Raw genomic sequence first — 26,810 nt, forward strand, 5'->3', positions numbered from 1 at the left:
GCCTGCGAGCGGGTACACATACGGCACGCGCGGCGCCCACAGCCTCGACGTAACGGCGCACGCATCGACATCGCCGCTGTCGATCCTGTGCGTGGAAGCCCCGGAGCACCATTTCTGTTCACAAGGTAGCCATGGCACCAGTACGTACCTCCATATTGCATCGCACCGGCGGCGCTACCGCGGTACAGCTGGCTCTGGCTGGCGTTGGGGCTCGGCGGCGTCTGGCTGCGGTCGCTCCCGTCGCCCATGAACGGCGCAAATGGGCGCCCGAGCTCCTCCACGTCGTTCAGCAGGCCGTAGCTCTGCCCATTCGCGGGCACTGGGTAGGTCGTCCCCATTGCAGATCCCAGAGGCGTCAGCGGGTTGTTGTTCGTCGCGTTGGTTGCGTTGGGTGACAACGGCGCACCCACGCCTGGAGGAGCCGTGCGGGAGCGGAGCGACTCGGCAGACGTGCGACGGCCGGGAACCGACAGTCCAGGGTCGGGGTTGCCGGGGTGCGACTGGAAGGGAAAGGAGTACGCTGACGGGGGCGTTTTCTTATCGCCCAGCGCTGCGTTTGCGGCAGCGGCGAGGTTGGGCGCCTGCCCACCATACAGGCTGTTGCGGGGCGTGTCCGTGGGCGTGCCGAAGGGGTTGTGCTCATTGATGGACGACGTCGGGGAGGCGAGTTCCTCCTCGGTTGCAATGCCGGCGCTATAAGCATACTCGGTCGCCATGCTGCTGCGCCGGTGATTGCGCTGGCGGGGGCTGGCTGCGCGAGGGGGGCCGCGAGTGGCCAGCATGGGCTGCGTCACAGAGCGCATCTGCACGCGGTTCACGGGGTTGCCCTCGACAGACATGCGACGACCCGAGCCGCGGCCAGCGAGGTTCGCCGCGGACGAGGCGTCAGAGTCGCTTGCGGGCTCCTGGTCGTTGGAGGACCACGAGGAGCGGTCGGGGACTGCGAAGAACTGGGGACGCGGCGGGGAGAGCGGCGGACCGTCCACGATATCGCGCTCGTCGGCTGAGTCGCGACGACGATGGCGCGCAGCTGAGCCGGCGCGTGCTCGAACGAAGGACTGGGCGATGGGCCCGGGCTGGGGGGACACGGCAGGAGACGTGAGGTGGGCGTCCTCGTCGGAGGACGAGGGGGTGTTGCTGTTGGCGGCGCCGACACGGGCGGTGACGAAGGACGGCGAGGTGGCGGGGACTGCGCGGTAGGCGTCGGCGCTGGAGTAGCCCTGGCTTGCGTCGCGTCTGCGGTAAGACATGGCACTGCGGGGAGAGCTAAAAGAGCGGCAGGTGAGTTACAGAGAGAGATACAGATATGGGAAGATGAGAGAGAGAGCAGAGAGACGCGGGCTTACGCTTACGGCGACAGCGAGAGAAAAAGGGAAGGGGACGGGAAAGTACAACAGCGGGAACGGCAGTGCTCGACGCAGAAAGAGGAAGACGCGCTGCGGGCCCTGTCTCCCTCCGTGCGACTTTACGCTCAGCGCCACTCCCATCAATCCTCGCACTCCGGGGTCCTCCCTCCTCCTCGCGTCCCCGATAAGCCTCCTCCGTGTCCCACCACCGTCCTGCGCATTTCCATGGCACACCGCGGCGTGCGGCAGCGGACATGCACTCCGCACCGTCCACACGCGCACCCAAACACGGCGGCACCGCCTCCTCCTGCGTTTCCCATCTTCACGCGCCCGCCTTCCCACGCACTCCCAGCGTTCTGCCGTTCTGGACCCACGCGCGCAACCGAGAAACGGAAACACGTCCCCGCGCCCGTTATCGCAGCGTGACGCGAGCCGAAAGCTGGCCCGAAACGCGAGGCGCCGCCTTGCCTCCCGCACGCCCTCCTCATCCCCGTCCGCCCGCTCTTGGTATGCCTCCTGCCGGCTGGCGACGCCCCTGCTGCGGCACCGCTCCCTGGCGTTCCAAACCACGACCGTCAACGTCGCCATCACATACTCGCCCAATCCGTCCATCTCCCATCCCAACGCGGTCCATCCTCCATCCAAACGCGGTCGTTCGGCCCCCAACCACCACCCGGCCCGCCCGCATCAGAGCACCGGCCTCTATCGCCCGCGTCCCCCACCGCGCGATAAGCAAAAGTGTCCATTATTAAACCCTGACGTCACCCCGTCACCCGCCGTGCCTGTCACAGAACCCGCGCCGCGCCTCGGGGTCCCCACGTCATCGCAGACGCGCGCTTCCGCATCATGCAATATACGATAATACAATCGTGGGCAGGCGCCGCCCAGATCGGGCAAGCATCGATCACCCTCGATCGCCAAAAATAGTCCCTGCCCTGCCCTGCGCCGGAGTGATAGTGCGCCCGCGCCATCAATCCATATGCGTGCACCGTGCAGCCTGATGCGGCCTGGGCGTCCGCGTCATCGATGTCATCGGCCCAGCGCAGGTTGTACATCGTTACACCGCATCCGGCGAGCTTGGTGTGGGGCGGGCAGAAAATCCTGCGCCGATCGATCGCCTGCAACGTGCCTCGGTGTGGCGCGCGCCCGACATCCTGACCGCAACGTGGATTGAATAGCGAACATGCCAACTGACGAAGTGCGCCTGCTTGCATGAATGAATGATTTCTTTGCAGAACGCGCATGTCGAGCTCGGAGCCGAGCTCAGCCCGACGTGCAACCTTCGCAGTCGTTTAGACTGAGACTCCAGACACCGGGTGTCACGTCAATACACACTCTCGAAATAGATACTTTTCACCGGGCGCCACTCCGGCTGGCAACGCACGCTCCCAAAATACACCGGCCGCAAATTGAATCTCAGGCTCGTTTCTGGTGTAGTCGTCCAGGGCGACGATGACAGGAGACGGCAGGCAGCAGACAGGAGACAGGGGGCCTCTTTTTGTTTTCCATTTCCTTGTCTAATGGAACGGCCTTGATTGGCCGTGAGCAGGGCTTTGACAGGTAAAGCAGAAGCAGGGTGGGCAGATAGGACACCCAAATGTATACACTAGGACAACCTACTATTCACAGTGACCAGCAGGCTATCGAAGAAGGATAGGCATGAGTCTAAGAAAGGCAAAGTATAGCGGACGTCCCAGTTCCCTTTTTCCATGTGCATACTCGCCGCTTATAAGTAGCTGTCATCATCTATTACGTCTTGTGTACGATGTCGCATACTTCGGCCTGCAGATTACCAATGATGTCATACGCCACAGCCAGCGTGAAGGATCACAAACAAGTGCGATCGGAAATGAAGATGCCCGTTTAGGAAGCCAGTGAAGGATGGCGGCGTCGACGGATCCACAAGAAGTTCCTGCTGGTACTACTCCTCTCCTACAGCTAGTGAAAAAGTGGGGGTATAGAGTGGGGGTATCGAGTGGGGGTTTGCTACGGGGGGCATACAGTAGATAATATACAACACCGCGGAATATCCAGCTCGACTGATTATAATTCACATGTATTCCTCCTCGTCCATGTTGTCAAAGGGCCAGTGCGCCGCGATCTGCGCCCGTTCTTCCTCCGTGGCCTCTGCATCCGCCAACGCGCTCTCCTTCATCCGCTTGCAGAGCACCATGGCCTCATCATAGTGCTGCGTGGACACCAAGCCATCCTGCCCGAGGCCGGACGCGTTCTGCCACGCCTCGACAAGCCTGTCTGATTCCTCCAGCACTCCATTCAGCTTTGCCGTCTCACGCACGTCCTCGGCGTCAAACACGACAGGGCACGGCGCATCGTCCCCCACAAGCGTCTCCCACGTCTCCGCCGCGCGTATGAGCGCCGCCTTCAGCTCGATCGTCTCGCCCTCCCACGGGTCGCCGGCGTGGCAGAACAGGCGGCTGCGGAGCACGCACACGCGGTCCGTCATCGCGTCGTAATGGGGCCTGTTGCGCTCCTCCGTGTTGTTGACGTAGCAGTAGTGGACGACGCGGCGATGGTAAGCCTCCTCCGCCCTGCTGCGCGCGGCGGCGCTCAGCGCGTCGAGGTTCGCCGGGAGCGCAGGCGGGAGCATGCAGTGCGAGACAGGGTCGCTGTGGTTCTGGAGGCACTGGGGCACGCTGGCGAGGAGGAACAGGGGCAGGATCGCGGTGTGCTGCCAGTCGATGAGGCTCACGATGCGCAGCTCAGAGTCCGCGGCGGGCGACCGCGACACGATAATGTTGCCCGGCTGGAGGTCGGGATGGCGGATGCGGAACTGGCAGAGGGCCGGATCCTTGGGGACGAGTTGCGACGCAATGCGGAGATAGCGGTGCAGGTTCTCGACGTGGTCCGACGGCGGTTGCGCCTGGTAGTGGTAGGCCTCCCGCCGCATGCGCTGGAATGGCAGCAGCGGCCGACCGAACTGCTGCAGGTACGCCAGCTCCTTTTCTGTGCCTCTTACGAGCGCCGCTTCGGCACTTTTGTCTGGTTATTGGTTAGTTTGAGGGGATAATAATTAACAAAAATGCCTACAGGGTCCTCGATCTATGTCGAGCTGTGATCTCCGGCCATACCATAGAGACACACGCGTGTCGGGACCGACGCAGAACCGCGCGTCCTCCAGCATGATGCCTGGTGTGCCGGCCACCTTCTCCAGGTCTTCGGTATAGTACAGGCTCCCGCCAGCCGGGAACGCAATCGACATCATCTTCGCCTCGAGCTCAGCAAGTTGGCGTGTGATCGATAAGATGTCCCTTTCCCGCAGGTCAAACCACACGTCGCTCAAGTCAGTGCCCTGCACGAATTCCATGAAGATATACTCGGTCTCCGCCGCGTTGTCTGGCGCGGGCGCGTATCCGTACACCGCGGGCACGGGTAGCCCGGAGGAGCGGAGCAAGGCCATGGTGGCTACTTCGCTGGCGACGGCGAAGTACTTGGGGACAGTGGCCGGGTACGGGATGCGCGCCACCATCTGGAAGCCGCCGCGCATGGTGATGAGAAAGGCGCGGTTAGACCCGCCCTCGGCGAGTTTGACCATGCTGACGATGTCATCGGGACTCCGGTCGACGGACTCTGCTGCGAGCCGACGGAGCCCGTCGACGTTGAAGACGCGTCTGCGCTCTGTGTGGCGGAGTTCATCGTTGAAGCTGAGAACGGTGGACTACGGGTTAGACGATAGATTCTATATAATAGTATGTATGAGACTTGCATCCACCGCCCTGACGTGTACTCAAAGAAGTCGTTATCACGACGATGCGCCACAGCAGAGAACGCGCGACGTGGCGGCCGACGGGTCGGGACCGTGGCGATAGATCTTGAGTAGGAGTAGGCAACGTGAAATGCACGCCGTAAGGAGCGAGGACCGCGCAGAGACCACCAGAGTGACACTGCCGGCAAGTCAAAGACGAGCCTCGCGCTCCTGGCACTGAGACAGGGCATGCCACTGACTGGCCAGGCGTGAGTGCCGTTTGTGGCCGTCGATCGAAGGGCAAATCATTCCCACCAGACTCGGAAGGAAGCATTGTGACCGTTACATAGAATGTCGGCGCTTGAAGGGCGCTAATTGTAATAGTGGGTACGAGACAAACAGACGGGATCCTAGCGACTGGCTGTACTGGTTGGTATAGTAGATCCTTAAAGTGCCCCGCGGAGCTCACGATCCTTGTTGCTGGGGCCAGGAACGAACACCCCGTCGCGACGACGGAGATAAACACGCTGTAACATACAACTGCGGGTTTCCATGTTGACGGGTCCTTAATGAATCAACGACGCCCGCGGCCCTGACGGCACTACACTGCTCCCGCTGTGCATGCGACGACGCTACGGGTAATTAATCAACAACTGAAGACATCCCTCAAGCGGATACAAAACAGGATTAAAAAATAGAATGAGATAAAAACTGAGATGTAAAATGTGGATGTGGATGTGGATATGTAGATGGACTGGCGCGGAGGGCGAGCGCGTTCGGCAGCGTAACATGCCTGTATGGACGAGCAACTGGGCAAGAATGTAACAGCGCGATGGGGCGGGCCTCTGAGTGTGGCGGGCCTATGGGCGTGCTCCACTGAATTTTGGATGGGCGGGGAGAAAGGAGGGGGAGATTGATAGTGAGCTGAGCTGAGAGCCCGGCGCGCAGCCATACCACTGACATCCTGGCATCCACTCTTTCCCTCCGACACGCGTGGGCGTGCACTTGAGACGCATCAAGGACCCCGCAGGCCACCCTCCTCCCACCCGCGGCTGCTAGCCGACGAAACGGGGACGAGGACGCACCGTGCGTCACCAGTGAGCACCCAGCGGCCGCCGGGGTTGACAACGCGTCTGCCGGGGCTGAGCTGACAGCGAGTTACGGACGACCGAAGCGGGACGGCGAGCGCGTCCCGGCAGGGATTCGTACACACAACGTGCGGGAATAGATGGTAGGAGCGCTGCGCACGACTGATGCGCGGCGGTGATGCCCTCTCCTGGTTGCCAGCCATCCCATCTGCAGCGCCAGCGGCAATAGCGTGGAACAGCCAGGAGACGTACCGCGCAGCATCCACATCCGCGGAAGTATATTTCACAGAACGTCCACGCTTGGGCCTTATCCATACTTGAGTGGGCGTGCAGGCGCTCCTGGCACAGAGGCGGCAGAGCGCATGGGACAATAGGACAGAGGCTCGTCGGTCGGGATGAGGAGGGCGGGCGAGTGGCGGGTCATGAATCATGGTGTCGAGACACGGACGGGCACATGGTGTGGATCTACATCTACGGGAGAGGACCTCGAACCTCGTGATAACCTGCCGGACACGAAAACAGAGGCAGGACGCCATTATGGCTGCAAGCGCAGAGGGCCGCAGGCGGAGGAAGTGCATGCTCACTGGCCACCAGCCACCAGCCACCAGCCAGCAAGAGAACCTAGAGCGAGGAGGAAGACCCGCCGAGAAAACGAAGGGGGACGCAAGACAGGAGACAGGGTGCTGCCACGAGGGTTGTGGGTCCTGGCGGCGGCAGCACGGATAGATTAGCGGCGGCGAGGATTGAACGGAGAGATTAGCAGCAGCGAGGATTGGACGGGACTAAAGTGAGCGCCGGAATGGAACGCAGGTTCATACACATACAGAAGTGACACAAACTTGGATGGCGACAAATCAGGAACTGAATGAATGGTGGGAAGGACGGGGACGGGGCGTCGGGGGTAGATAGAGCGGGCGCGGTGGGCGGCAGCGAATAGGCTTTCGCCGCGCACGCAAGTCCTGCCGTAAAAACTGTAAGTATGTATGTACGAATCATCTTTGTTTGCGCTACGATTCAATTCGGGTAGCACGGTCCTCGAGCGCTCGCACTGCACAATGTCGAGAGCTCGACGAACGCGGCTGCTCGTGCATCTGCAGCTCGCCCGCCGTATGGGTGAAAATACGCAGAAGGACGGACGGGCAGGCTCCCCTCCACTCGTTCGCTCTGTAAACACGGTCACAGTGGTTGTGAACGTGAACCGCAGACGGGTCGCGATGCATGGTGGATCGCGATACACGGCGCACAGCCTCCGCCTTGGCGGCCAGTAACTTGCACTTGCACTCCCGCCGGGGACAGTCTACTTGCGCGCGTCTGCTGGCGTTCGCCCGTGGTCTAGGCCCGCACGCGAGCCCAATCACGGCAGCGTTACGCTAAGACGAGGAGACCCCGGCGGCGGGCGCGGTGCCATCTGATCTTCGAGCTCGAAAATCGAAAACAGGAAAACTCTAGAGTGGACGTCTGGACGTCCTGCGAGAATTTTGATCTGTCTCCGCGGCGCGCGCCGGCAACAGCCGCCGGAGGGATGGGTCTGGATCTGGCTGTCAGATCCATCCGGGGACGCCATTTTGACGTCCGTTACACACACATCATCACGGAGGTGTCACCGATCGCGCGGCGCGCGGAATAGAAACGGGGGCGGTGCTAGCTGCTTTTGGGCGGTGCGAATCAAATCGCGAGTGCAGTACTAAAAAGGGCCGGTACGGTTGGCGGGTGGGCGCAGGTCTAACTTCGTGCCTCAGCCACTGATCGGGTCTTGCCGGGGTCCTCAGAGTGACTAAGTTGTAACGTCTGGTGATAGTAATGATCTATATATTTTTCCATTATCGATACTGTGTGTGATATCCGCGCGTACATCATGCTTACATAAGACACCTTAGGCAAGCAAATTGTCCATTGGAATACCAAAATGGAGTATGTACCTAAAACAATTATTACGATAAGATGGCTGAGCATATGGTATCAAGAAATAATTTGAGTTGCGTTTACTTGGCGTGTCATACACAACTTAAATGCGCTAGGAACCAGCCTGTATATGAGCAACTTTACTAATATTCTCAAGCATATCATGATGCACAATTACTGCGGTATTTGAAGCAGCTATATTTACTCAAATTTCACCTTAGAAGGGGAACGTACAAGGCTAGAGGGAGATATATATGGAGTTGAAAGACGTGTATATTTACAGACTCGAAGCAGGACCTTACGTAATCGGACATTGGCATAGTACACTTTGCGCTGTCGCACCTCAAGCCTTCAGATCTCAGTGCTCGCATATTCTTCCTGAGCAGCGAGTAACTCATTTATTTGTATCATATGGCGCGAATACTGCTCATACCTCGAGAATATAGCATAGGTCTCCAAGCATCTATCACTCAGTTATGGTTACATAAGCGCCCCATCTCCCATGCCGCCGATGCCGTCGAGCAGAATTCAGCCCTTGTTTAAATTACGTAATGGTCCGTCTGAGGCTCTGTCACGCTGAGATCTATCACGGGGTACCACACGAGGCAGGACCCCATATCTAGTTACCATATCTTGACCTGCGCCCACCCGCCAACCGTAGGCCGGGAGATATGAGATATGGGATGTGTACATGTGTGCCGGCCGGGACCGAGGATGGCCGGCGATTGATATTGAATGTCGGGGTTGGGGAGGCGGGTGCGGTTTATGCGGGCCGCGCGTCATTGCGTGCGTCATTGCGGGCGCTGTGGCTGGCGAGGGCGAGGGCGTTTTGTGAGTAGAGGATACGACGTGATCGTTGGGGCTGCTGCGTGTGCGCGCCAGGCACACGCCCGGGGAAATAGAGTAACGTGAGGTGGAGCGGGATGGTGGGTTGCTGTTCTGTCGCTGCCAAGAGTTGGAGTGGGCGGGGCAGGCTATTTCGATGCGGGACTCGAAGACGAAGAGGCTGGAAATTTGTGCAAAGAGGGACGGAATCGCGAGGGGATACACACGGCGCATGTCAGGCTTCAGCTCGCGGAACGGAAAGACGGCGCGAAGTGGATGTGAGGAAGGAGACATGACCGCGGTGGTATTAGATGCGCGACGCCGACGCGAGGAAGCGGACGGAAATGACAGGGCGCATGCCTGGGCTGTCGATGCAGTGTTTGCCGTTTACGTGCAGCGCAGCGACGGGAAGGGAAGGAAGCCCACGGGCGAGTTTGCACGCCTATCGCGGGCGCTAGGCGGGCGTGGTCCCGATGCGACTATACGAGGACGTGGTGCAACGCACAAGCGGCGAGGCAGGGCGATAGCGAGGCTGGCGCAGCGATAAGTCGAGTGTACGTACAGAAGCGAGCACCACGGGCCCGAGCTGTGCGCGGCGGGCAGTCTCGTTGCGCATCGGGGACGGCGCGCGGTGTGACGGGTGGGTGTGCTACGCGTGGTGGGCAGGACGTCGGGCAGGAGGCGCGTGTGGGCGGGGCGGTGCCTGTGCCGGGGGCCGGCCGGGGACGGTGATGGACGGGCGGCGGAAGAGTCGTGGGAGGGATTTGAGTGTGCGAACGGGCGCCTGTGGGGAGGACGACGCTCTTCTGCTCTGCTCCTGCAGCCCCCATCACTCTCAGTCGCAGGAGCTCACCAGCTCGTCCTTTCGTTTTATCGCTCTCCACGTACGTCCCTTCGTACGCCCCAACTCCGTCGTAGCCCGTCCCCCCTTACAGCCGCCACCCTGTCGTCCTATCAGTCCCACTCCCCCTCCCACTCCCTCGTCACCGGCGAGTCCTTCTACCCAGGGCCTCGCATCGGCGTCACCATGGACTACGACCGCTACGACGCTTTCCTCCACCACATCTTCAAACAGACCCAGGGCGACGCCTGGTTTCGTCCCAACGAGGACAACCTTTCCGCCGGCGTTGCCCTCCGTGTCGACAATGGCCCCGAGTTCCGTGTCTTCCCCTACGAGAACCTCGCCCTCGAGCCGTTCGAGGCGGCCGTCTCCGCCCTCAACCCCGCCGTCGCCGTCAAGGTCCGCTCGGCCTCCGTACATGCCGCCCTCGCGGAAGTGTGAGTGTCGCGTTTGCCGCCAGTGCGTGCGCGGCGCGTTGCCCGCGCCCTTATCGCGCAGGCGCGCTCCGCAGCATCCGCGCTGCACCGCGTATTCTGCTTGTGTCCGTGTGCTCATGCGTCTGTGCGTCCTCTAGGAGCCCCGACGACCGGTCCATCTACGTCGATGCGAATACGCGCATCCAAATCATCGAAACCATGATGGACCTCCCCACTGCCGACAAGGAGCAGAATGCCGCCTTTGTCGTAAGTCCACCGTCCTCTCGTTTCTCCTTTCACTTCTGCCGCGATGCGAATCGCGTCTGCCTGTGCACCGTCTCCCATCGCTACCGACTTTGCAAATACCCGTGCGCGGGCGTCTGGCGAGCGCACAGCCCGTGCTCTGTGGTGATGCGCTTCCTCACGTCTTTCACTCCCATTCTCTCGCGCGTTACGATTCAGCTGGTGCTCCCGCCAATTACAGACCTATACGACAATGTCGTGCTCCTGGGAAATTGGGTCCCATTTCGCAGAGCTCCGCCTGGTCTGCGTGTAATGCATCCTTCGTAGCTCACCACTCCTTCATCTCCACATTCCACATTCCTTCGTCCTCACGGCACGCCGTGCGCAAGTTGTGCCATTGCGCATTACGTGCATGTTGTGCTCCCGTGCACTTCGTACCCACTCCACCTGTCGCGGTGACTATGACAGATTAGCGCCGTGCCTTGTGTCTTGTGTCTCGGTGTCCCGTGCCCTGTTTTCTTTTTCTTTTCTTCTGCGGCGTTTAGCTCTTTTCTTTTCTTCTGCGGCGCCTACACCTGTCTTGGCTCGTGCGCGGAGATGAAGGCGCGGTGGGTGTCGCGCGCTAGAGCATGGCGTGATGGGCGTGTCCTCCGGGCGTGATGGGTCGCATGTCATGTCATGTCATCCCTCCGTCGCGATCGTGATGAGTGCTGTGCTGCCTGTTCGTATGTCGCGGGGGTGGCGGTGATGGCGACGGTGCAGCACCGTCCTCGCCGTCAGTCAGCTACTTCGCATCGTACGGCGCTGTCCCGTCCCCAGCCATACACCGCGCACGCGTCCGCGCTTTCTTTCTCCGCCTATGCTCGTGGTTAACGCCGCGTATATGTTCGTCGGGTCGTATCGCCGCGCCAAACTTTACTCACCATCGTTCCCTTTCCTAGCGCGATGAACGCGTCCTGGTCATGTGGTCCGAGTCGATCGATACCATCATCCCGATGTGCCACGAGTTCGAGGAGCGCCTGATCAAGCTGCTCTGGCGCTCGCGCCCGGCCGCGGGCGCGAGCCATGCGACGAGCTCGAACAGCTATCCCGCGAGCATTAACGGTGCGTGACGCGCTTTTTTTCTCTGTCTGGGCGTGACGCTGACGGATTGTCCTTGTGCGATGATCGACACGATTGTATATATTATGATGACAACATGACATACGATGGTGTTTAATGTGACGTCGGCGACGCAGGCTCGGTCTCCGGCCATTCGCTCAGCTCACGCCTGACAACGGGCCGCACCAACAACATTCCGGGCACACCGCGCGGCATGGGCCGCATGAGCATGGTTTGTCTTGTCCTGTCTGCCTGAGTTGTCCGCCGAGCTGACGACGCACACCAGGAGATCCTTGCGCGGCAGGACGACCCGGAGAAGGGCGCCGGCGTGGCGGAGGGCGCGGTGCAGACCAAGACCGTGCGGACGTGGTACGGCAAGAAGAAGACGATCATCGTCGACGACATGAGTGCGGCGCTCGCGGACCTCGGGCCCACGAAACGCCCGACGCTGCTGTGGGCACCGCTTTACAACGGGCTCGCCGCGGGCCTGTCGTTCTACTTCATTGGGAACGGGTTCAAGACGCTGCTCGAGGAGTGGGAGCTGGACAACAACTATGTGCGGTTTGCGCTGTGTGCGCTGCTGCCGATGCTGTATTCCGTGTCGTTGGTGCGTCTTTTCGCGGCGTGATGCGTGGTGCGTGGTGTCTGACGGGAGGCTGGTACAGTTCTTCGCGATACAGATCATACAGAACCTGTCTATGATGATCGGCCCCGTGGCGCAGTACCACGAGAACTCCAAGTATTATTCGGCGATAAAGCCGCGCCCGAACAAGATTGTCGACAACAACCTGCCGCACGTCACCATTCAAATGCCTGTGTACAAGGAAGCGCTGGACACTGTCTTGTGCGTGTTGATTTCCTCTTAACCTGAGCTGTCTGTATGCGTGGTGCTCACGACGGCGGGGACCCAGGGCACCCTCAATCGAATCGCTCAAGAAATGTATGCAGACGTACGCCCGCCAGGGCGGTACCTCCACGATTTTCATTAACGACGATGGTCTCCGAGTGCGTCGTTTTTCCTCTATGCTAATCACGCTGCGTGCTGACCGCGCCTGCGCAGCTGCTCCCTGTTGAGGAGCGTGACGCACGTATCGCCTACTACGCCAACCACGGCATCGGCTGGGTTGCGCGGCCGAAGCACGACGACGCGCAGGACGGCTTCAAGCGTGCCGGGCGCTTCAAAAAGGCGTCGAACATGAACTACGGTCTCAAGCTGTCGCTGCTCGCGGAGAAGCACCTCGACGCGCTGCAGACGCAGGAGAAGGAGCGCGGGCCGCGCTCGTCGCGCGGCAGCCGCGAGGTGCAGGAGGAGCAGCGCTACGGGATGCAGTACCAGCACCAGGACGGCGGGAACGCGAGCGTGGTGAACCTGAGCCGCGGGGACGACAACGAGGAGAAGGCGTCGATGGACGACTGGGAGATCGAGGAGAAGGCGCTGCAGCTGGCGATCGACGAGGTGTACGAGGCGAGCGGGCGGCGGTTCCGCCCGTGGGCGGCGAACGGGCGCGCGTGCCGTGTTGGCGAGATTATTCTGATTGTGGACTCGGACACGATCGTGCCGGAGGTGCGTGTGCCTGAGCTTATGCTTATAGTGATACTGATGTGGGGCGTATTTGCAGGACTGCTTAAGGGACGCGGCGCGCGAGATGGCCGAGTGCCCTGATGTGGGTGTCATCCAGCACGAGTCGGACGTCATGCAGGTCGCGCACCACTACTGGGAAAACGGGATCGCGTACTTTACGCGCCGTATCAACAAGTGTATCTCGTATAGTGCGTCGCGTTTCTCGTGGTGTGTTAGCGGAACGGGCCGTTGCTGACCAGTATGTACTTTCCTTCCCCTGCAGCTTGCGCCAACGGCGAGGTTGCCCCGTTCGTCGGTCACAACGCGTTCCTGCGCTGGCGCGCGGTCCAGGACGCTGCGTTCATCGACTCTGCCGATGGCGAGGAGAAGATGTGGTCCGAGTCGAACGTGTCCGAGGACTTCGACATGGCGCTGCGGCTGCAGCTGCGTGGGTACATCATCCGCTGGGCGACGTACTCGGACGGCGGCTTCAAGGAGGGTGTGTCCCTTACTGCGGACGACGAGCTCAACCGGTGGCAGAAGTACTCGTACGGTGCGTCGTGCTGTGGGAGTGCAGTTTGGGGCATGCGCTGATTCGGGTGTGCGACAGGTTGTAGCGAACTGCTGTTCAACCCCATCGCACAGTGGTGGCGCAAGGGCCCGATCAACAAGCAGATCCACAAGTTCATGTGGTCCCCGGCGCCCCTGCACTACAAGGTGTCCATGATGGCGTACATGTTCTCGTACTGTGAGTGGCGTGCTTCGCGCTGTGGATGAGACTAGAGGTAGAGGAGGGGGGCTGATGGCGGTCGTTTTGCAGACGGTATCGCGTGCTCGATCACGATTACGGTCATCAACTACTTCTTGCTCGGCTGGCAATTCCCCATCGACGGCTTCTACATGCACAGTTTCGAAATCTGGCTCGCGACGACGGTCGTCTTCATCGGCTCTGGCAATGTCGGCTTCACGCTCTTGCAATACCGTATCGGGCATGGCAATCTCGTATGTTCCCCTCCTGTGTCTTGGGCGGTTCGCTTGCTGACAGTGTCGTCTCGCTTGTAGATCTGGGAATTCTTGGAAAATATTAAATGGGTTCCGTTCTTGTGAGTGCTGCTTTGCATTGCGCCTGGCCTGTTGGTTCCTGGCATGCTAAAGCACCCCGATCGCTTGCAGCTTCTTCTTCTTTGGTGGTCTCTCCATCCCTCTTACGCAGTCCATTCTCGCGCACATGTTCTCATACAACATGACGTGGGGTGCTACCAAGAAGGAGGTTGAGCGTTCGAATTTCTTCGAGGAGATTCCGAAAATCTTTAAACGGTGCGCACACACTTTCTTTTATATCCTTGTGGATTATGCGCCATTTCTGACGACGCCTTCGCTCTCCGTAGGTTCTGGTTCCCGTACACGGTGTGCATCATCCTCATGGTCGGCATGATCATCTTGAGCACAAATTTGGTACCACTTGCGTGGAGAATCGACGGCTCGTCCTGGGCAGTCATTTTCCCGCTCAGTATCCTTATTGGTTGCCACTTACTCTTCCCGGTGCGTATCTCCGCTTATGTCACTCCGGTGCAGGCCCTGACCTTTGCTGCAGATTGTCCTCAACCCGTGGTTGATGGTGTTCTCATACTGAGCGCGATATGGCCGGTCCCGATTTTCGTGGTTCCTCATTGAAATTCTACTGTCCACATACCACCGACGCACCATTATACCACGGACACTTTGACTGACCATGGACCCTGTCGACATTTTTCTGCTCTGTGTACTGTTGTTGATCCCAGTACCGTCCACTCGTTTGCTATCGAATCACTGCCTGCGCGCATGGTTGTAACGCGTGCAGGCTTGGCTGCCGCGCCCCCGCATACTGCTGTCCATCTAGTTGAGTCTAGTCGTAAATGTTTCGCATAGTTTCCCGCTGCTGAACGGACCGAAACAATCTGGTTACGCGCTCTCCAATCTTCTCTTTACTCCTGTGCCCCAACCACGAATAGACCTTTCCATGTCATCTGAACTGTTTAGTATTATGTTGGTACATACATATAGCAACATGGCTAGGATCTAATATCATCCTCCTAGTTGACATCGTCCCTTGGGGCCGAAGGACTTGGATGCATCCGCAAAAACTCGGGAGCAGGGTAAGAACCGGTGCTGAGCTGAGCGCTTGAGCGCCGATACCTTGGCAATTTATGTACGTCGTCAAAAGTGTTCGTTTAGCCTTGGCCGGTGTTTGCTGTGTTTCTCATGGACTAAGAGGCTTGCGGCGCGTGCTGACCGATGGTAGAGAAAGGCAATGCATCCCGCAGTCGTCGGAGCTCAGTACTCAGTTCCCGTTGACACAATCCACAGGTGGATAATCCCCAGCGTGTAATATTCATGCGGCCTCGCGCACTATGGCAGCTCGAAGTCAAGCTCGACACTACTGCGGGAGGCGAACTTCATCGGCAGCTCGTTCCCGTCGTCGCGCTGGACGACGCGGGTGATGTTCACCGACAGGTGTTCCATGCGGAAAGCCTGTCCCCCCCCCTCTCTCCCCGCCTCGACCGCGATCGCTGAGCCCGGTTGCGTGGTTCGAGTCGCGGAACCCATGCCTACGCGGACGTTAATGAGCATGAAAGTGATGCCAGCTATTGCACAGTATGTGTCGCTGCAGGTGTATTGCAGGTTGGACTGGACGTGGTACGTCACGAAGAAGAAAATGGTCCACGCTCTGCAGAAGACATCAGCGGCGAACTAAGTCGCGCAGAGAACACGAGTCAGACGGCTCACGTATAGAGGGCAGCGCTCTCCACCAGAATGCCGAGGATCCCCTACCGAAACGCTCGTCAGCAAGGGCTGCGGTAGTCTCTGGGTACACGGCGCCGAACCATGAGATTCGATCCCCCGATCCGCTGAGCCTCCCTATTTGTGCGCAATATTCGCCAGCCAATGAACGCTGTACGTTGTCATATTCCAGGGTCGGCTCCTCCGGTCGTTAATACAGCAGCGGAAGAACGTACCGGTGCTGTAGACATTTGTGCTAGATCGAAGTACTGTTCAATACGTATTTCATGCGCCCGGAAAAAAGACTCACCACAGAGTGAACACGCAATTTGAGGTGATCCAACGTCCGGTTGCTGAATCGAATATATCATTCTTTGCATTTGGTCGTGCTAGCTGATAGATGACCCCAATCGCGCAAGCTAGACATCACAAAGTGATTGGTAGCGACAGCGTGTGTGACTATTTAGACGTCAAGAATACGCTCAGAAACTTACTGGTAAGTCCCAACAGTGTACAAGCTGGGAATATTACAATTGATCTGTTGTTGAATGCCCAAATTATCCACAAGCGGTATACCTGAACGAACAATACAGTAATGTGACTGACGCGTCTCAAGGGCATTGCTATACTTACTAGTACCGAGTCGCCTATTATAAGGGATACCATGAGCAATGCAGTTTGTGAGACCTCAGTTGGTTGTCGCATGTCATTGAAATATGCGAAAGGCTGTTGGCCGCCTTCAAAATAAATGAATGCACGGAATGCCCGGTAGACACCAATGATCCAATGCTACCATGTACACATTAACGTCTCGCACTCTCCAGCGGTGAAAAACACGTACGGCAGTGTTGGTCATGAAAAGAAGTACAGCCGCCACCGACATCGGGGTGATGAACAACGTCGATTTGGCATGCCATGGCACGTTCGTAGAAGCTCTACTTCGCTGCACCAGCATGTACATTGACGCTACTGACAGGACTAGAAAGACCCCGTAGAGAAGACTCTCTATGCACAATGTCGCCACATTTGCGGATAACAGCGATACGACGGCCATAGCGAGTCCCCTTTGAGCCTCGGTAAACAAGCTGAAGAGTCCGGCGATCACTGAGTAATAGCTCTCTCTTCATATACATAGTTGTGTGGTCAGACTCACACGAGCGAAAATCTCTGCACGCAGCACGCGTGGGTTGCTGTGCAGACCATGCGGACTTGCATGCCATTCAACCCATAACGTCTAAGCAATTATGCTTTCTAGCATTCCACGGGGTCAATCACGTACATGTGAAAATAGCGTGGAGAAATACTTTTCGGGTATACTGGGGCACACAGCGCCGGTCGAGAGCTAATCTAGATGTACCCAGCTCTCGTAGCGGTAATAGGGCGAGCGCTTCCAGAGTGGAGCAGAAGTGTCTGCGCCGTACGACTATTCATGGGGTACTTTCTTATGCAATCCTGAGACACCTTTGAGTCAACTAGCCGAAGTATAGCCGGAAAGGGTGCTACGGAAGCCTTCCGCTCTCATTAGTTTCCCATCGTCGCAAAGGTACGTCCGGGAGGATCGCAGACAGGCGGCCGCCACCGGGGTTTAGAAAGGTGTTGTAGAACCTTCAAGCACAACCGTAGTTGTGAATCGTGTAATACAGCCACAGGGAGTAGCCTATCATGATGGGGAGATCAGTCACACGGCAACGGCACCGTCGAGAGAGATTGAAGAACACGACAACATCTCAGGAAGGCCACCTATAACATGCATTTCACGCATGACATTGTCGGGGTGAACAAACTGTGTAAGGTTGCATAGTATATATTCTGTTGACGCTCCAGATCAGGGTATCAGGATGAGGGGGTAGCCGAGAGTTAAAATGACTCACGCGGAAGATCCATCCGGGGGCTTCCTCTTCCACATTCCCCCGCAAACTACCCCGCATGGAAATCATCCCAGCCGCAGCAGTATACCAATCCCATGCTAATTATGTCGCTCTCGTTCCTGGTTAGCTTTTGGACAGGATGGACAATGAACAGCCGGTGACGCCTCTGCACTTGTCAACAAGGTCGTCATGAGGACATCCGTTACAATGGCATGCGGCCCAGTATAAATCAGGTCTCGCGAGAGACGGGATGCATAACCGAGTCTTCTTGCTTCTCTGCAATATGCAAGCGCACGTAGCATTGTCTTCATTCACTGTGCTTGATCTGATTTTCGATTCGGCCTGCGGCGCCGCTGCTGACATACATGTACCGTACGTAAGGGTAAGTGCAATATATCTGAGCCCCTTTTGATGCAGACTAAATCCTTACCTAGAAAATATGCTCCAGGCATGAAAGTACCACAGACGGGAACATACCGGCGCATGGGTCCAATGGAAGCATACAGTGTACTCATCTTCGAAACTGCCTTATGACCATTTTTCCTTGATTACGTTCAGTGTGAGTGCGACATAAGGTGTATCGGAAGCAGATGTTGCAAGTGTGTGAGGCGTGCTTGAGCTGAAGGTCCAGTTCGAGAAGGTAACTGAGGTGTCAGACATCGATGGGTTCGTCACGGTTTATATGGCACATTCACGCGGAACATATGAAGGTGTTCTAAAATAGGAAGAACGTGGTGACAACACAGCTACGACCACATTCAAATACTTCGAGTCCACCGTCAAACAGTACAACACGAGACATGGACTCACAGACTATGCTGCAAGGGACAGCTATGCACATGACTCGTAGAGTATCTATCCCAGGATTCTAAGTGCAGCTTGTACGAATGATGCTGCGGGGCAAAGCTGGCCAGTATTCGGTACGATGTGGCGTTGTGTAGCTCGAGGTAAGTGCCAGTACACCTGGACACCACCGAGTCTGAACAAAGAGGCGTCACCGTGTCACATGGTGTGACATCTCGCGTTGTGTCATTGGCTGGGCCCGGGCCACAATATACTCAAACCGTTCTCCTGATCAGTGAAAAGGGAAGGATGTACCTCGTTTGATGATTACTGAATAAAATATATCGTCACGAAAGGTCAGTGAGTTCAGTACCTCGCGCGACGCCAAAGCGGTCGCCCGGCACACGCAGAAACTGCGGTGTAGACGATCGTGGACGCACAACTGATGCGTTTTTCAAGAGATAATACCCATTTACCACATTTATTGAACATATAAGCCTAACCGTAGGCGATATACAGTACATCCATCCTCCTTAATGAATCGAGGAGCTAAATAACCTATGCATGAAGTCCGTTCACTCTTCCGCAAAGGGGTAATCTATGTACCCCTTCCCGTCGAAGGGCGGTTCATAGTCCTCGCGTTTACCCTTCGTGAGCGGCAGGTCCTTGGAAAAACGCAGGGGGAGGTCGGGCTATGCGATGAATCCTGTTAGCCCCAAGCAAATGGTGCGCGGGATAGTAACACCGACATTGGCAATGAAGGAACGCGCGAATGCGATGAGCTCGCCCGTCTTCTCGCACTGTTCGAATGCGTCCTCACGGGTGTACCCGCCAACCGTGATGTAGGTGCGCGGTAGCCAAATCTCACGGAGAAAGTCGTTTGACTAGAAGATTGGAGTCAATATTACATCGATGGGCCACCAACGTGTTGAAGCCTCACCTCGCCCGGCTGCACTACGCGATCAACAGGGCCGTCGACGCGCGGCTCCATGACATGGATATACCCTAGCTCGGGGTACAACTCCTTTATACGACTCACGAGATACGCGAAGGTGGGTTTGGGATCAGTCATGCGCATCCCTATGTATTGACATGTTATGACTCCGGAGTGCTGCGACATCCAGGATCACCACTCACCATGGAGGCTGACCCAAGGGCTGAGTTTGATACCTACCTTGTCAACGCCTATTGCCTTCGATACAGACTCGATGATCTCGAGCGCAAAGCGGCAGCGATTCTCTATCGAGCCTCCGTACTCGTCCGTGCGCTTGTTGCTCACATCCTGGGTGAACTGATCGATGAGGAACCCGCCTGCACCGTGCAGCTCGATGCCGTCAAAGCCCGCGTGCATGGCGTTGAGGGCACCATCCGTGTATAGCTGAATATACTCCTTGATCTCTGCGTTCCCCATACCCGTCAGTTGGGTTATCGTGACGCAGAGGACGTGAGGAAAATCTACCGGGGATGGTCAAAGGGCGGGGCGCCTTGGAGTCCGGATCCATGGGTATGTCGGAAGCGGAAACCAGCTCGTAGCCCTCTGTAGCAAGCATGTCGGGATTTGCAGTTCTTCCGGTAGCCCATAGCTGGCTGAAGATGCGCGAGCCTTTAGAATGCACCGCGTCAGTCACCTGATGGAAGCCACAAGACGCCATTCAGCATTCGGTCAACGAATGAGCGCTCTTGCGTAGAGCACTTACGCGCTTCCAGGCAGCGACCTGCTCGTCGTTCCATATGCCAGAGACGGACGGGTACCCCCCGGCCTTCCCAGAAATGACTGTGGCCTCGGTGATCAAGAGCGTCCCGGGCACCGTGGCGCGCTGCGCGTAGTACTCGACGGCAAGGTCTGCAAGGACGTATGCGGCGTTCACGCGACAGCGCGTCATCGGCGACATCACGACGCGATGGGTGAGCACGGTTTTCCCGACCTTGGTAGGCTGGAAGAGCTTTGGGACGGCGGTGGGCGACATGTCAGAAACTCAGTAGTTGCTGGTAGTAGTGCAACAAAATTTGGTGTTGAGTGAGTGGGGGTGCATTTTCACGGTCCTCACAGCGAGTATTTATGCGAAAGAGTGGCTTTAAACTTTGGTTGATCGTTCATCTAGGCAGAGGAGAGGTGTAAGCGGGTCCTCGGGTAGACGGTGATAGCAGTTACCTGTACGTAGGCTGTGTTACTCTTGTATACATTACAAGCAGGACAGTAATGGTAACATGATTGACAGTCATGTTGATTGACAAAGACGCACTGCGAGACAGCTCAAACTAGGATGGTACAGGGGCGCCTGTTCAGCACTGCTTCGTCAGCGTGATCTGAGCCGCAGGTAGTCGCTCAGTCATCGCATTGTACCGCTGTCAAGATAGGATTGATGCCATCAGGCAGTTAGATCCGACAAAGGGAAGCGTACAACATACCAGAACGAGTCTTTCGGAAACGGCAGAAATAGCGCCTCAGAACCTCGACTTTGTTCGCATACTGAGCCAGAGAGAGCGCCTCCCGTTACGAGGTCATACTTGGGCGGGTATCGTCCACGCGAGCAGACTCGACTCCACAATTGCGGCGCTGTCGGAACAATCGCTAGCATGCTACGAACGAGACATCTGGCTAGGTGTTGCGCATGAAAAGTCTTGATAGCGATTTGCGAATGCGAGTTTCTTGGATCGCGCCAATTGATTGGGGTGAAGTGACATCTCACTCTTGAGTTGTGCCCTCGCGTGCTATAGCCATATATGTGCGTGATTTTCAATTGTGCTCACCTAATGGAAGTATGTCATGAAGCTGTAATGCCACTTGGGATAACCTATACCAAATCCTACATGGAATCTGTACCACCCATGTGACCTTAATAAGAGCGCAGACGAAGGTTTAACCACAGCACTATTGGGGACAAGCGTCATCGAAGCCATAAATAATTTGGTTTACCGTGTCCAGGCCGCACACGACACTTGTGAAGACGATTGTTTCACGACTCGTTGATCAAAATTTAACATGCAGATGCGCACATGAGTCAGACAGTCCACATAAGGAAGACTGTGCATACCCCTTTCATACCGCCATGTACTATGTTAACAGAGTGAAGACATTCGAGGCACACAGCAACGTCCAACACCTGCATTGTTGTTCGAGTGGTTCGGCAAAACCTACGACAATAAATGAGGGTGCTTACCAACTGCCGTCGACCTGTGGTGGGATTGGAGCGCAGCTATGGCACATTGGTACCATTAGCCATCCAGTCGCTCGCCATATACAGGCAGGATATGACTTGAATTTTGCATAGCGAGAATTCCATTATCCGCGAATAAGCTGAAAGCGGCGGGCTGATCCCGTTCTCTAGGATCGTTCCTGACAAAATGAAGCTCGTGAGAAGGTACATGTGTTCGGAGAATAGCTTTATCTGATGATTCAGCGGTCTTTCTGGTGGATGGATCGCAAACAGTCCGAGCCAAATACAGCTCATACCCGATCCAGAGATTCTTTATATGCAATTGTATCAGCACCTTGCGAGTGCATGATGCGCCCGGCCTCGGTCCTTGAGGACAACACCGACTGTACGGTACTGACTATTCTTCGGATATCGGGGGTGAAGACATTCTCTATCAGCAGGGATCTTCATCGAATCCGGCCAAAAGCCGTCGACTCAGGACTATCTGAGCACGCCATGAGCAATGCTTGGTGGCGCCTTCTCTAAAGATGGGCCTAGGGCTGACGTCCTATCTCTTTCTCAGGCAGCTGTGGATTTCCACAGTTCCCATTACAATGCAAGTCGATATGTTTGTGGCTCATGAAGCGGAGAGGGATTGCGACTTCCAGGAATTGACATACCAGCGCCTGCATGAAGGCCCAGACCCCATCTTTCTCTTGTGGCAGAGGCACGAATGGTGGGATAGGTGCAGTCAAAACTACCGCTGGAATCTCGCTGGACAAGAAGCGACTTTTCGCTGCTTTTGAGCGCCCAAATGGGGCTGAGGTCGCTGAAAGTCGCTGAAAGAGTCACGGATGACTAAGCGTGATACAGCCGTGGTCTGATCACGTTCTCGACTCGTGAAGGGCTGGCCAGCCAATCAGGCTGGCGAGTCATGCAAGCGTGACATACCGTAAGCCAGAATCTGCGAGCGCTTGCGACGAGCAGTCGCTTATTTGTCGCTGTCCGAGGAGGTAGCTCAGACTCTGCTTGCTGCTTTGGGCCGCTTGAATGTCGCTTGTTTTCCAGGAGACTCAAGTGGAAATTTTGAATGTACCTGCTATTTATACACGGTCACATGAATAGAGTGGTATGACTGCCATGTGTCAGATTGAGAGTCCTTTCCTCCTTCAATCCAACCATAGGAGTCGTGACGATAACGAGCACGGGAAACCGATCGCGTCTCGGTCGCCTGTGGTTCTCGTTCCTAGAAGGAGACCACATACACAAGTCATCTTTAAAGTAGTAACACCCGTTGCACATGTCTGACATTGCATAATGTATAAATATTCATCTTTCTAATCGAAACACCTTCTAATTGAAACACAACGGTAGCGGCAGTTCTCTGCGCTTCCGACAATGATGGGCCCGCTCACTCTTCCGCAAAGGGGAAGTCTATGTATCCCTTACCATCGAATGGCGGTGTGTAGTCCTCGCGCTTACCCTTGGTGAGCGGCAGGTTCTTGGCAAGACGAAGAGGCAGGTCGGGCTGTGTGATGCAAATCGTTCAGCCCCAGATATACGGTGTACAAGGCATAAGTAGTACTGACGTTCGAGATGAAGGAACGCGCGAATGCGATCAATTCGCCGGTCTTCTCACACTGTCCAAGCGCGTCGTCCCGCGTGTATCCACCCACGCCGATGTAGGTACGCGGGAGCCATATCTCACGGAGGAAATCGTTGGACTGGAAGACTGGCATTAATGGCGGATCAGGAGGTCGGCATTCCACGGCTCACCTCGCCCGCCTGCACCTCGCGATCGACGTTGCCATCGACACGCGGTTCCATGACATGGATGTACGCAAATTTGGGATACAACTCCTTGATGCGGGAGACGAGGTAGGCGAAAGTAGGCTTGGGGTCCGCCATGCGCATTCCTGTTGTCATATTAAAATTGGGAACGTATCACGACGTCAAAAACAGTTACATACCCTGGAGGGTAACCCAAGGACCAAACTTGATGCCCACTTTGTCAGCGCCTATTGCCTTCGATACAGACTCGATGATCTCGAGAGCAAAGCGGCAGCGGTTCTCTATCGAGCCTCCGTACTCGTCCGTGCGCTTGTTGCTCACATCCTGGGTGAACTGGTCAATGAGGTACCCGCTTGCGCCGTGCAGCTCGACACCATCAAAGCCCGCGCGCACGGCGTTGAGAGCACCATCCGTGTATAGCTGGATATACTCTTTGATCTCCGTATTCTCCGTACTCGTCAGTTGGGTGATCGTGACGCCTAAAGTGAGAAAGACCCTACCGGGGATGGTCAAAGCGCGGGGTACCTTGGAGTCCGGCTTGGCGGGTATGTCAGAGGCAGACACAAGCTCGTAGCCCCCTGCAGCGAGGACTTGGGGCACCGCGGCTCTTCCGATAGCCCATAGCTGGCAGAATATGCGCGAGCCTTTAGCATGCACCGCGTCAGTCACCTGATGGAAGCCACAAACACCATTCAGCATTCGGAACAAATGAGCGCTCTTGCGTAGAGCACTTACGCGCTTCCAGGCAGCGACCTGCTCGTCGTTCCATATGCCAGGGACGAACGGGATACCCCCGGCCTTCCCGGCAATGATTGTGCCCTCGGTGATCAGAAGTGTCCCGGGCACCGTGGCGCATAGTACTCAACCGCGAGGTCCCCATGGACGTGTGCGGCGTTCGCGCGGCAGCGCGTCATCGGCGACATCACGACACGATGCGCGAGCACGGTTTTCCCGACCTTGGTAGGCTGGAAGAGTTTAGGGACGACAGTGGTTGACATATTGGAGACTTGATAGTTGCTGGTATAGTGCAACGGATTTGGTGTTGAGCGGTGATGAAAATTCATGGTCCTCACCGCGAGTATTTATACGCAGGAGTCTTCTGCGCACTGTAAGATCGCAGTACTGTCAAGAGACATTAGTTCTGCACGGCAATTGGCGGCTACGGCTGCTTGCACGCCGCCCAAGTTGATCGCAAATTTTCACTACACAACGAACCCGCTAGTGCGAATTGACAGCCGTGGTGATTGACCAGTTCGCAGTGGGAAAGGAATAGGCGGCTGGCGTTGTTGCGCCGTTTCTGCAGAGTTTTTTCGTCAACAGAATCTGAGCCGCTGGCGATTGCTCAGTCATCGCGCACTTTGATTCGCGCCGGAGAACACCTGTCCAAGAGGTATTGATGCCATCATAAACAACGATACTAATTCACAGGAAGCAGTTCACGCACAACTGGATCTAAACTCCAATAAGCTACAGAGAGGGGGGAGTTGTAATGACTTGACAACTGTCGGCCATGCGAGCAGACTTCGACTTTTCCATTGCTGTGCCGTGCCCTACGGAGACCGCAGCTGTCAGGTAACGGCTCAGACGCTACGGACTAGACATTGCGCTCACAGGTTTGGTGCACAGTTAGAACGCGATTTACTTGGCTGGCGCTAATTCAGGCAGAGCAATCCACGTATTTTTAGGCAGGCTACAATAGAGCGCCCGTTTTGATGATAATTGGAGGATGTCACCCGCAATCTCGAGTTGTGTCCTAGCACGTCTTGGTCATGAACGTGTGTAACATCACGACCACACTCACAATAGTTGAGTCCATGCATGTTTCAGCCTATTGGAACACTTGAACAGTGGTCACAACGAGGATAGATCACCGGAAAAAATATGCAATGCAGTGTGAATAAGATCAAGCAGTGAAAGCATAGACGCACTGTAGCTCGGGGACTAACAGCCCTTCTTCATCCGATGAGTGGGCCATCAGTTAAATACAACTGTTCCTTCGCATTCCTTATAGAGCTTATTTAAATACATTAGCAGTAAGCGTTGAGGCAGGCTAAGCGACACTAGCCAAGTGAGATGCATTCTTACAGCGCTTTCTGAAAACCTTGGGTTGCGCCATATTTAGTCTGGCATCCAACGCGTCGCCTTACCGTGAGATCGGTTAGAGTCTGAAGCGGTGCTTTAATAGATATGAGTTCGAGGAAGCGGCGGAGCCCCAACTATTTGATTACACCGTGCGGCGCGCTTGAGTTGCGCCTGCTAAAGTAGTACAAGCATTTTCACCTCGTCACCGCGCTATTGTTCGTATAATGGCGATTCTTCCTTCAGGGACAGAACCTGGACCAGTACCTGATGAGCGTAGCGTGAAGCAGCTTCGACGAGTTTTCGTTGGCTTATGTGAGACATGTCAGACCATACGTATATGATCGGAAGGAGGAAAACAGGGGATTGATATAACGCCGAGACGAAGGTCTCTCGCTCAGGATAGCATCGAGCAAGGTTTTCGGAAAGCGCTGTAATCGGTCAATACCGCCCAACACGATCACGTGGCATAATGGACGGACGCGGCCAATAAGGTGTGGGGACAACCTTTCTTCACTCTCTTGTCCTCGTTCAATCCACTGTCTACGCTTCTCGGACACTCCATAAATCTCTGTGGAAATGGCGCCAAGGAAGAAATGCAAGCAGGATAACAAGGCCTCAAATGGCGAAAAGATGACGATATCAAGGCGAGGACCTCGGCGGCGCCATGGCTTTCTCGCAGACCTGCCAAACATGCCGTTGGATATCATACAAGAGGTGTGATCTCGATTTAATCTGCAATACAGCTGTACGAACAGAGTCTTAGTGACCTCTTTTCGCACAGGTCCTCGCCCATCTCCAGCCTCGCGACTTGTTAAGGCTCGCTAGAACAAGCAGGACCTTCAGAACATTTCTCATGAGTCGGTCATCAGCTTTTCTCTGGAGGGCCTCGCGCAGAAATGTTGAGGGGCTTCCCGACTGTCCCACTCACTTGAGCGAGCCTGCATATGCCAACCTTGCGTTTACAAGCTATTGCTTTGTATGCCTTTCTTGAATGATCCAGCAGCTTGCTGATACCTATGCACATCTTCTAGCGGTGCATGAAGCATACGAGCAAGGAGACATTATGGGAGCTTTCTACCCGTTATTGCACTCCTTGCAAGGAACAAGCGTCAGCACTCTATTCTCGCACATACTTTCGTATTGTATTTACTCGGAATATGACCTCAGGCTGAACCTATGGCGCTTCCTGGGTCAGCCTCCCCCGTCTCTCACAAGATCAAATGATTACCATCTGCTCTTGAACGTGGGTATATGAACGCGATCCTACATCCGCGTGACTTACTTGGCGGACACTGCAGCACTGTGACGGTTGGTGCGTGGCTGCTGACTTCTATCAACTGTGCAATCGCTGGAGGTCACTCGA

At 56.3% G+C, this 26,810-nt stretch overlaps 9 protein-coding genes across 9 annotated transcripts; 4 read left to right on the forward strand and 5 right to left on the reverse strand.

The window, feature by feature from the left end:
- Positions 1 to 610: 610 nt before the first annotated feature.
- POSPLADRAFT_1039979 (hypothetical protein) lies at positions 611 to 1,392 on the reverse strand (the record flags this gene model as incomplete). Its single annotated transcript, XM_024477642.1, has 2 exons — positions 1,347 to 1,392; positions 611 to 1,266 (listed from the first exon to the last, which is right to left on the reverse strand). A coding segment is annotated over exon 2 (557 nt), but the record flags the coding sequence as incomplete, so codon positions are not given.
- Positions 1,315 to 2,208, forward strand: POSPLADRAFT_1056805 (hypothetical protein; the record flags this gene model as incomplete). Its single annotated transcript, XM_024480838.1, has 1 exon — positions 1,315 to 2,208. The coding sequence occupies one exon, from the start codon at positions 1,315 to 1,317 to the stop codon at positions 2,206 to 2,208; it is 894 nt and encodes a 297-aa protein (XP_024339015.1).
- Positions 2,209 to 3,396: 1,188 nt separating this feature from the next.
- POSPLADRAFT_1143502 (hypothetical protein) lies at positions 3,397 to 4,833 on the reverse strand (the record flags this gene model as incomplete). Its single annotated transcript, XM_024485570.1, has 2 exons — positions 3,397 to 4,346; positions 4,395 to 4,833. The coding sequence occupies 2 exons, from the start codon at positions 4,831 to 4,833 to the stop codon at positions 3,397 to 3,399; spliced, it is 1,389 nt and encodes a 462-aa protein (XP_024339016.1).
- A 3,867-nt stretch (positions 4,834 to 8,700) lies between these two features.
- Positions 8,701 to 9,411, forward strand: POSPLADRAFT_1143859 (hypothetical protein; the record flags this gene model as incomplete). Its single annotated transcript, XM_024485628.1, has 2 exons — positions 8,701 to 8,870; positions 9,111 to 9,411. Coding segments are annotated over 2 exons (471 nt in total), but the record flags the coding sequence as incomplete, so codon positions are not given.
- A 480-nt stretch (positions 9,412 to 9,891) lies between these two features.
- On the forward strand, positions 9,892 to 14,659 carry POSPLADRAFT_1142647 (hypothetical protein; the record flags this gene model as incomplete). Its single annotated transcript, XM_024485453.1, has 16 exons — positions 9,892 to 10,142; positions 10,280 to 10,388; positions 11,306 to 11,468; positions 11,723 to 12,072; positions 12,131 to 12,309; positions 12,377 to 12,470; positions 12,526 to 12,765; positions 12,898 to 13,029; positions 13,085 to 13,235; positions 13,310 to 13,579; positions 13,637 to 13,774; positions 13,847 to 14,028; positions 14,089 to 14,129; positions 14,200 to 14,343; positions 14,415 to 14,568; positions 14,621 to 14,659. 16 exons carry the CDS (start codon positions 9,892 to 9,894, stop codon positions 14,657 to 14,659), a joined length of 2,637 nt encoding a protein of 878 aa, XP_024339018.1.
- Positions 14,660 to 15,414: 755 nt separating this feature from the next.
- On the reverse strand, positions 15,415 to 16,840 carry POSPLADRAFT_1046605 (hypothetical protein; the record flags this gene model as incomplete). The annotated part of the gene is made up of 8 exons (XM_024479077.1): positions 15,415 to 15,733; positions 15,793 to 15,833; positions 15,891 to 15,958; positions 16,023 to 16,042; positions 16,097 to 16,205; positions 16,281 to 16,362; positions 16,420 to 16,575; positions 16,628 to 16,840. The coding sequence occupies 8 exons, from the start codon at positions 16,838 to 16,840 to the stop codon at positions 15,415 to 15,417; spliced, it is 1,008 nt and encodes a 335-aa protein (XP_024339019.1).
- A 2,172-nt stretch (positions 16,841 to 19,012) lies between these two features.
- POSPLADRAFT_1142982 (hypothetical protein) lies at positions 19,013 to 20,404 on the reverse strand (the record flags this gene model as incomplete). Its single annotated transcript, XM_024485502.1, has 6 exons — positions 19,013 to 19,129; positions 19,187 to 19,321; positions 19,378 to 19,517; positions 19,575 to 19,835; positions 19,897 to 20,065; positions 20,135 to 20,404. 6 exons carry the CDS (start codon positions 20,402 to 20,404, stop codon positions 19,013 to 19,015), a joined length of 1,092 nt encoding a protein of 363 aa, XP_024339020.1.
- Positions 20,405 to 22,128: 1,724 nt separating this feature from the next.
- On the reverse strand, positions 22,129 to 24,363 carry POSPLADRAFT_1143135 (hypothetical protein; the record flags this gene model as incomplete). The annotated part of the gene is made up of 9 exons (XM_024485518.1): positions 22,129 to 22,161; positions 22,255 to 22,413; positions 22,526 to 22,673; positions 22,990 to 23,102; positions 23,164 to 23,298; positions 23,351 to 23,490; positions 23,545 to 24,034; positions 24,101 to 24,184; positions 24,232 to 24,363. 9 exons carry the CDS (start codon positions 24,361 to 24,363, stop codon positions 22,129 to 22,131), a joined length of 1,434 nt encoding a protein of 477 aa, XP_024339021.1.
- Positions 24,364 to 26,077: 1,714 nt separating this feature from the next.
- On the forward strand, positions 26,078 to 26,438 carry POSPLADRAFT_1142927 (hypothetical protein; the record flags this gene model as incomplete). Its single annotated transcript, XM_024485494.1, has 2 exons — positions 26,078 to 26,161; positions 26,229 to 26,438. 2 exons carry the CDS (start codon positions 26,078 to 26,080, stop codon positions 26,436 to 26,438), a joined length of 294 nt encoding a protein of 97 aa, XP_024339022.1.
- Positions 26,439 to 26,810: the final 372 nt, after the last annotated feature.

Source organism: Postia placenta (genome assembly GCF_002117355.1).
Source record: "Postia placenta MAD-698-R-SB12 unplaced genomic scaffold POSPLAscaffold_7, whole genome shotgun sequence".
Lineage (NCBI taxonomy): Eukaryota > Fungi > Basidiomycota > Agaricomycetes > Polyporales > Adustoporiaceae > Rhodonia > Rhodonia placenta.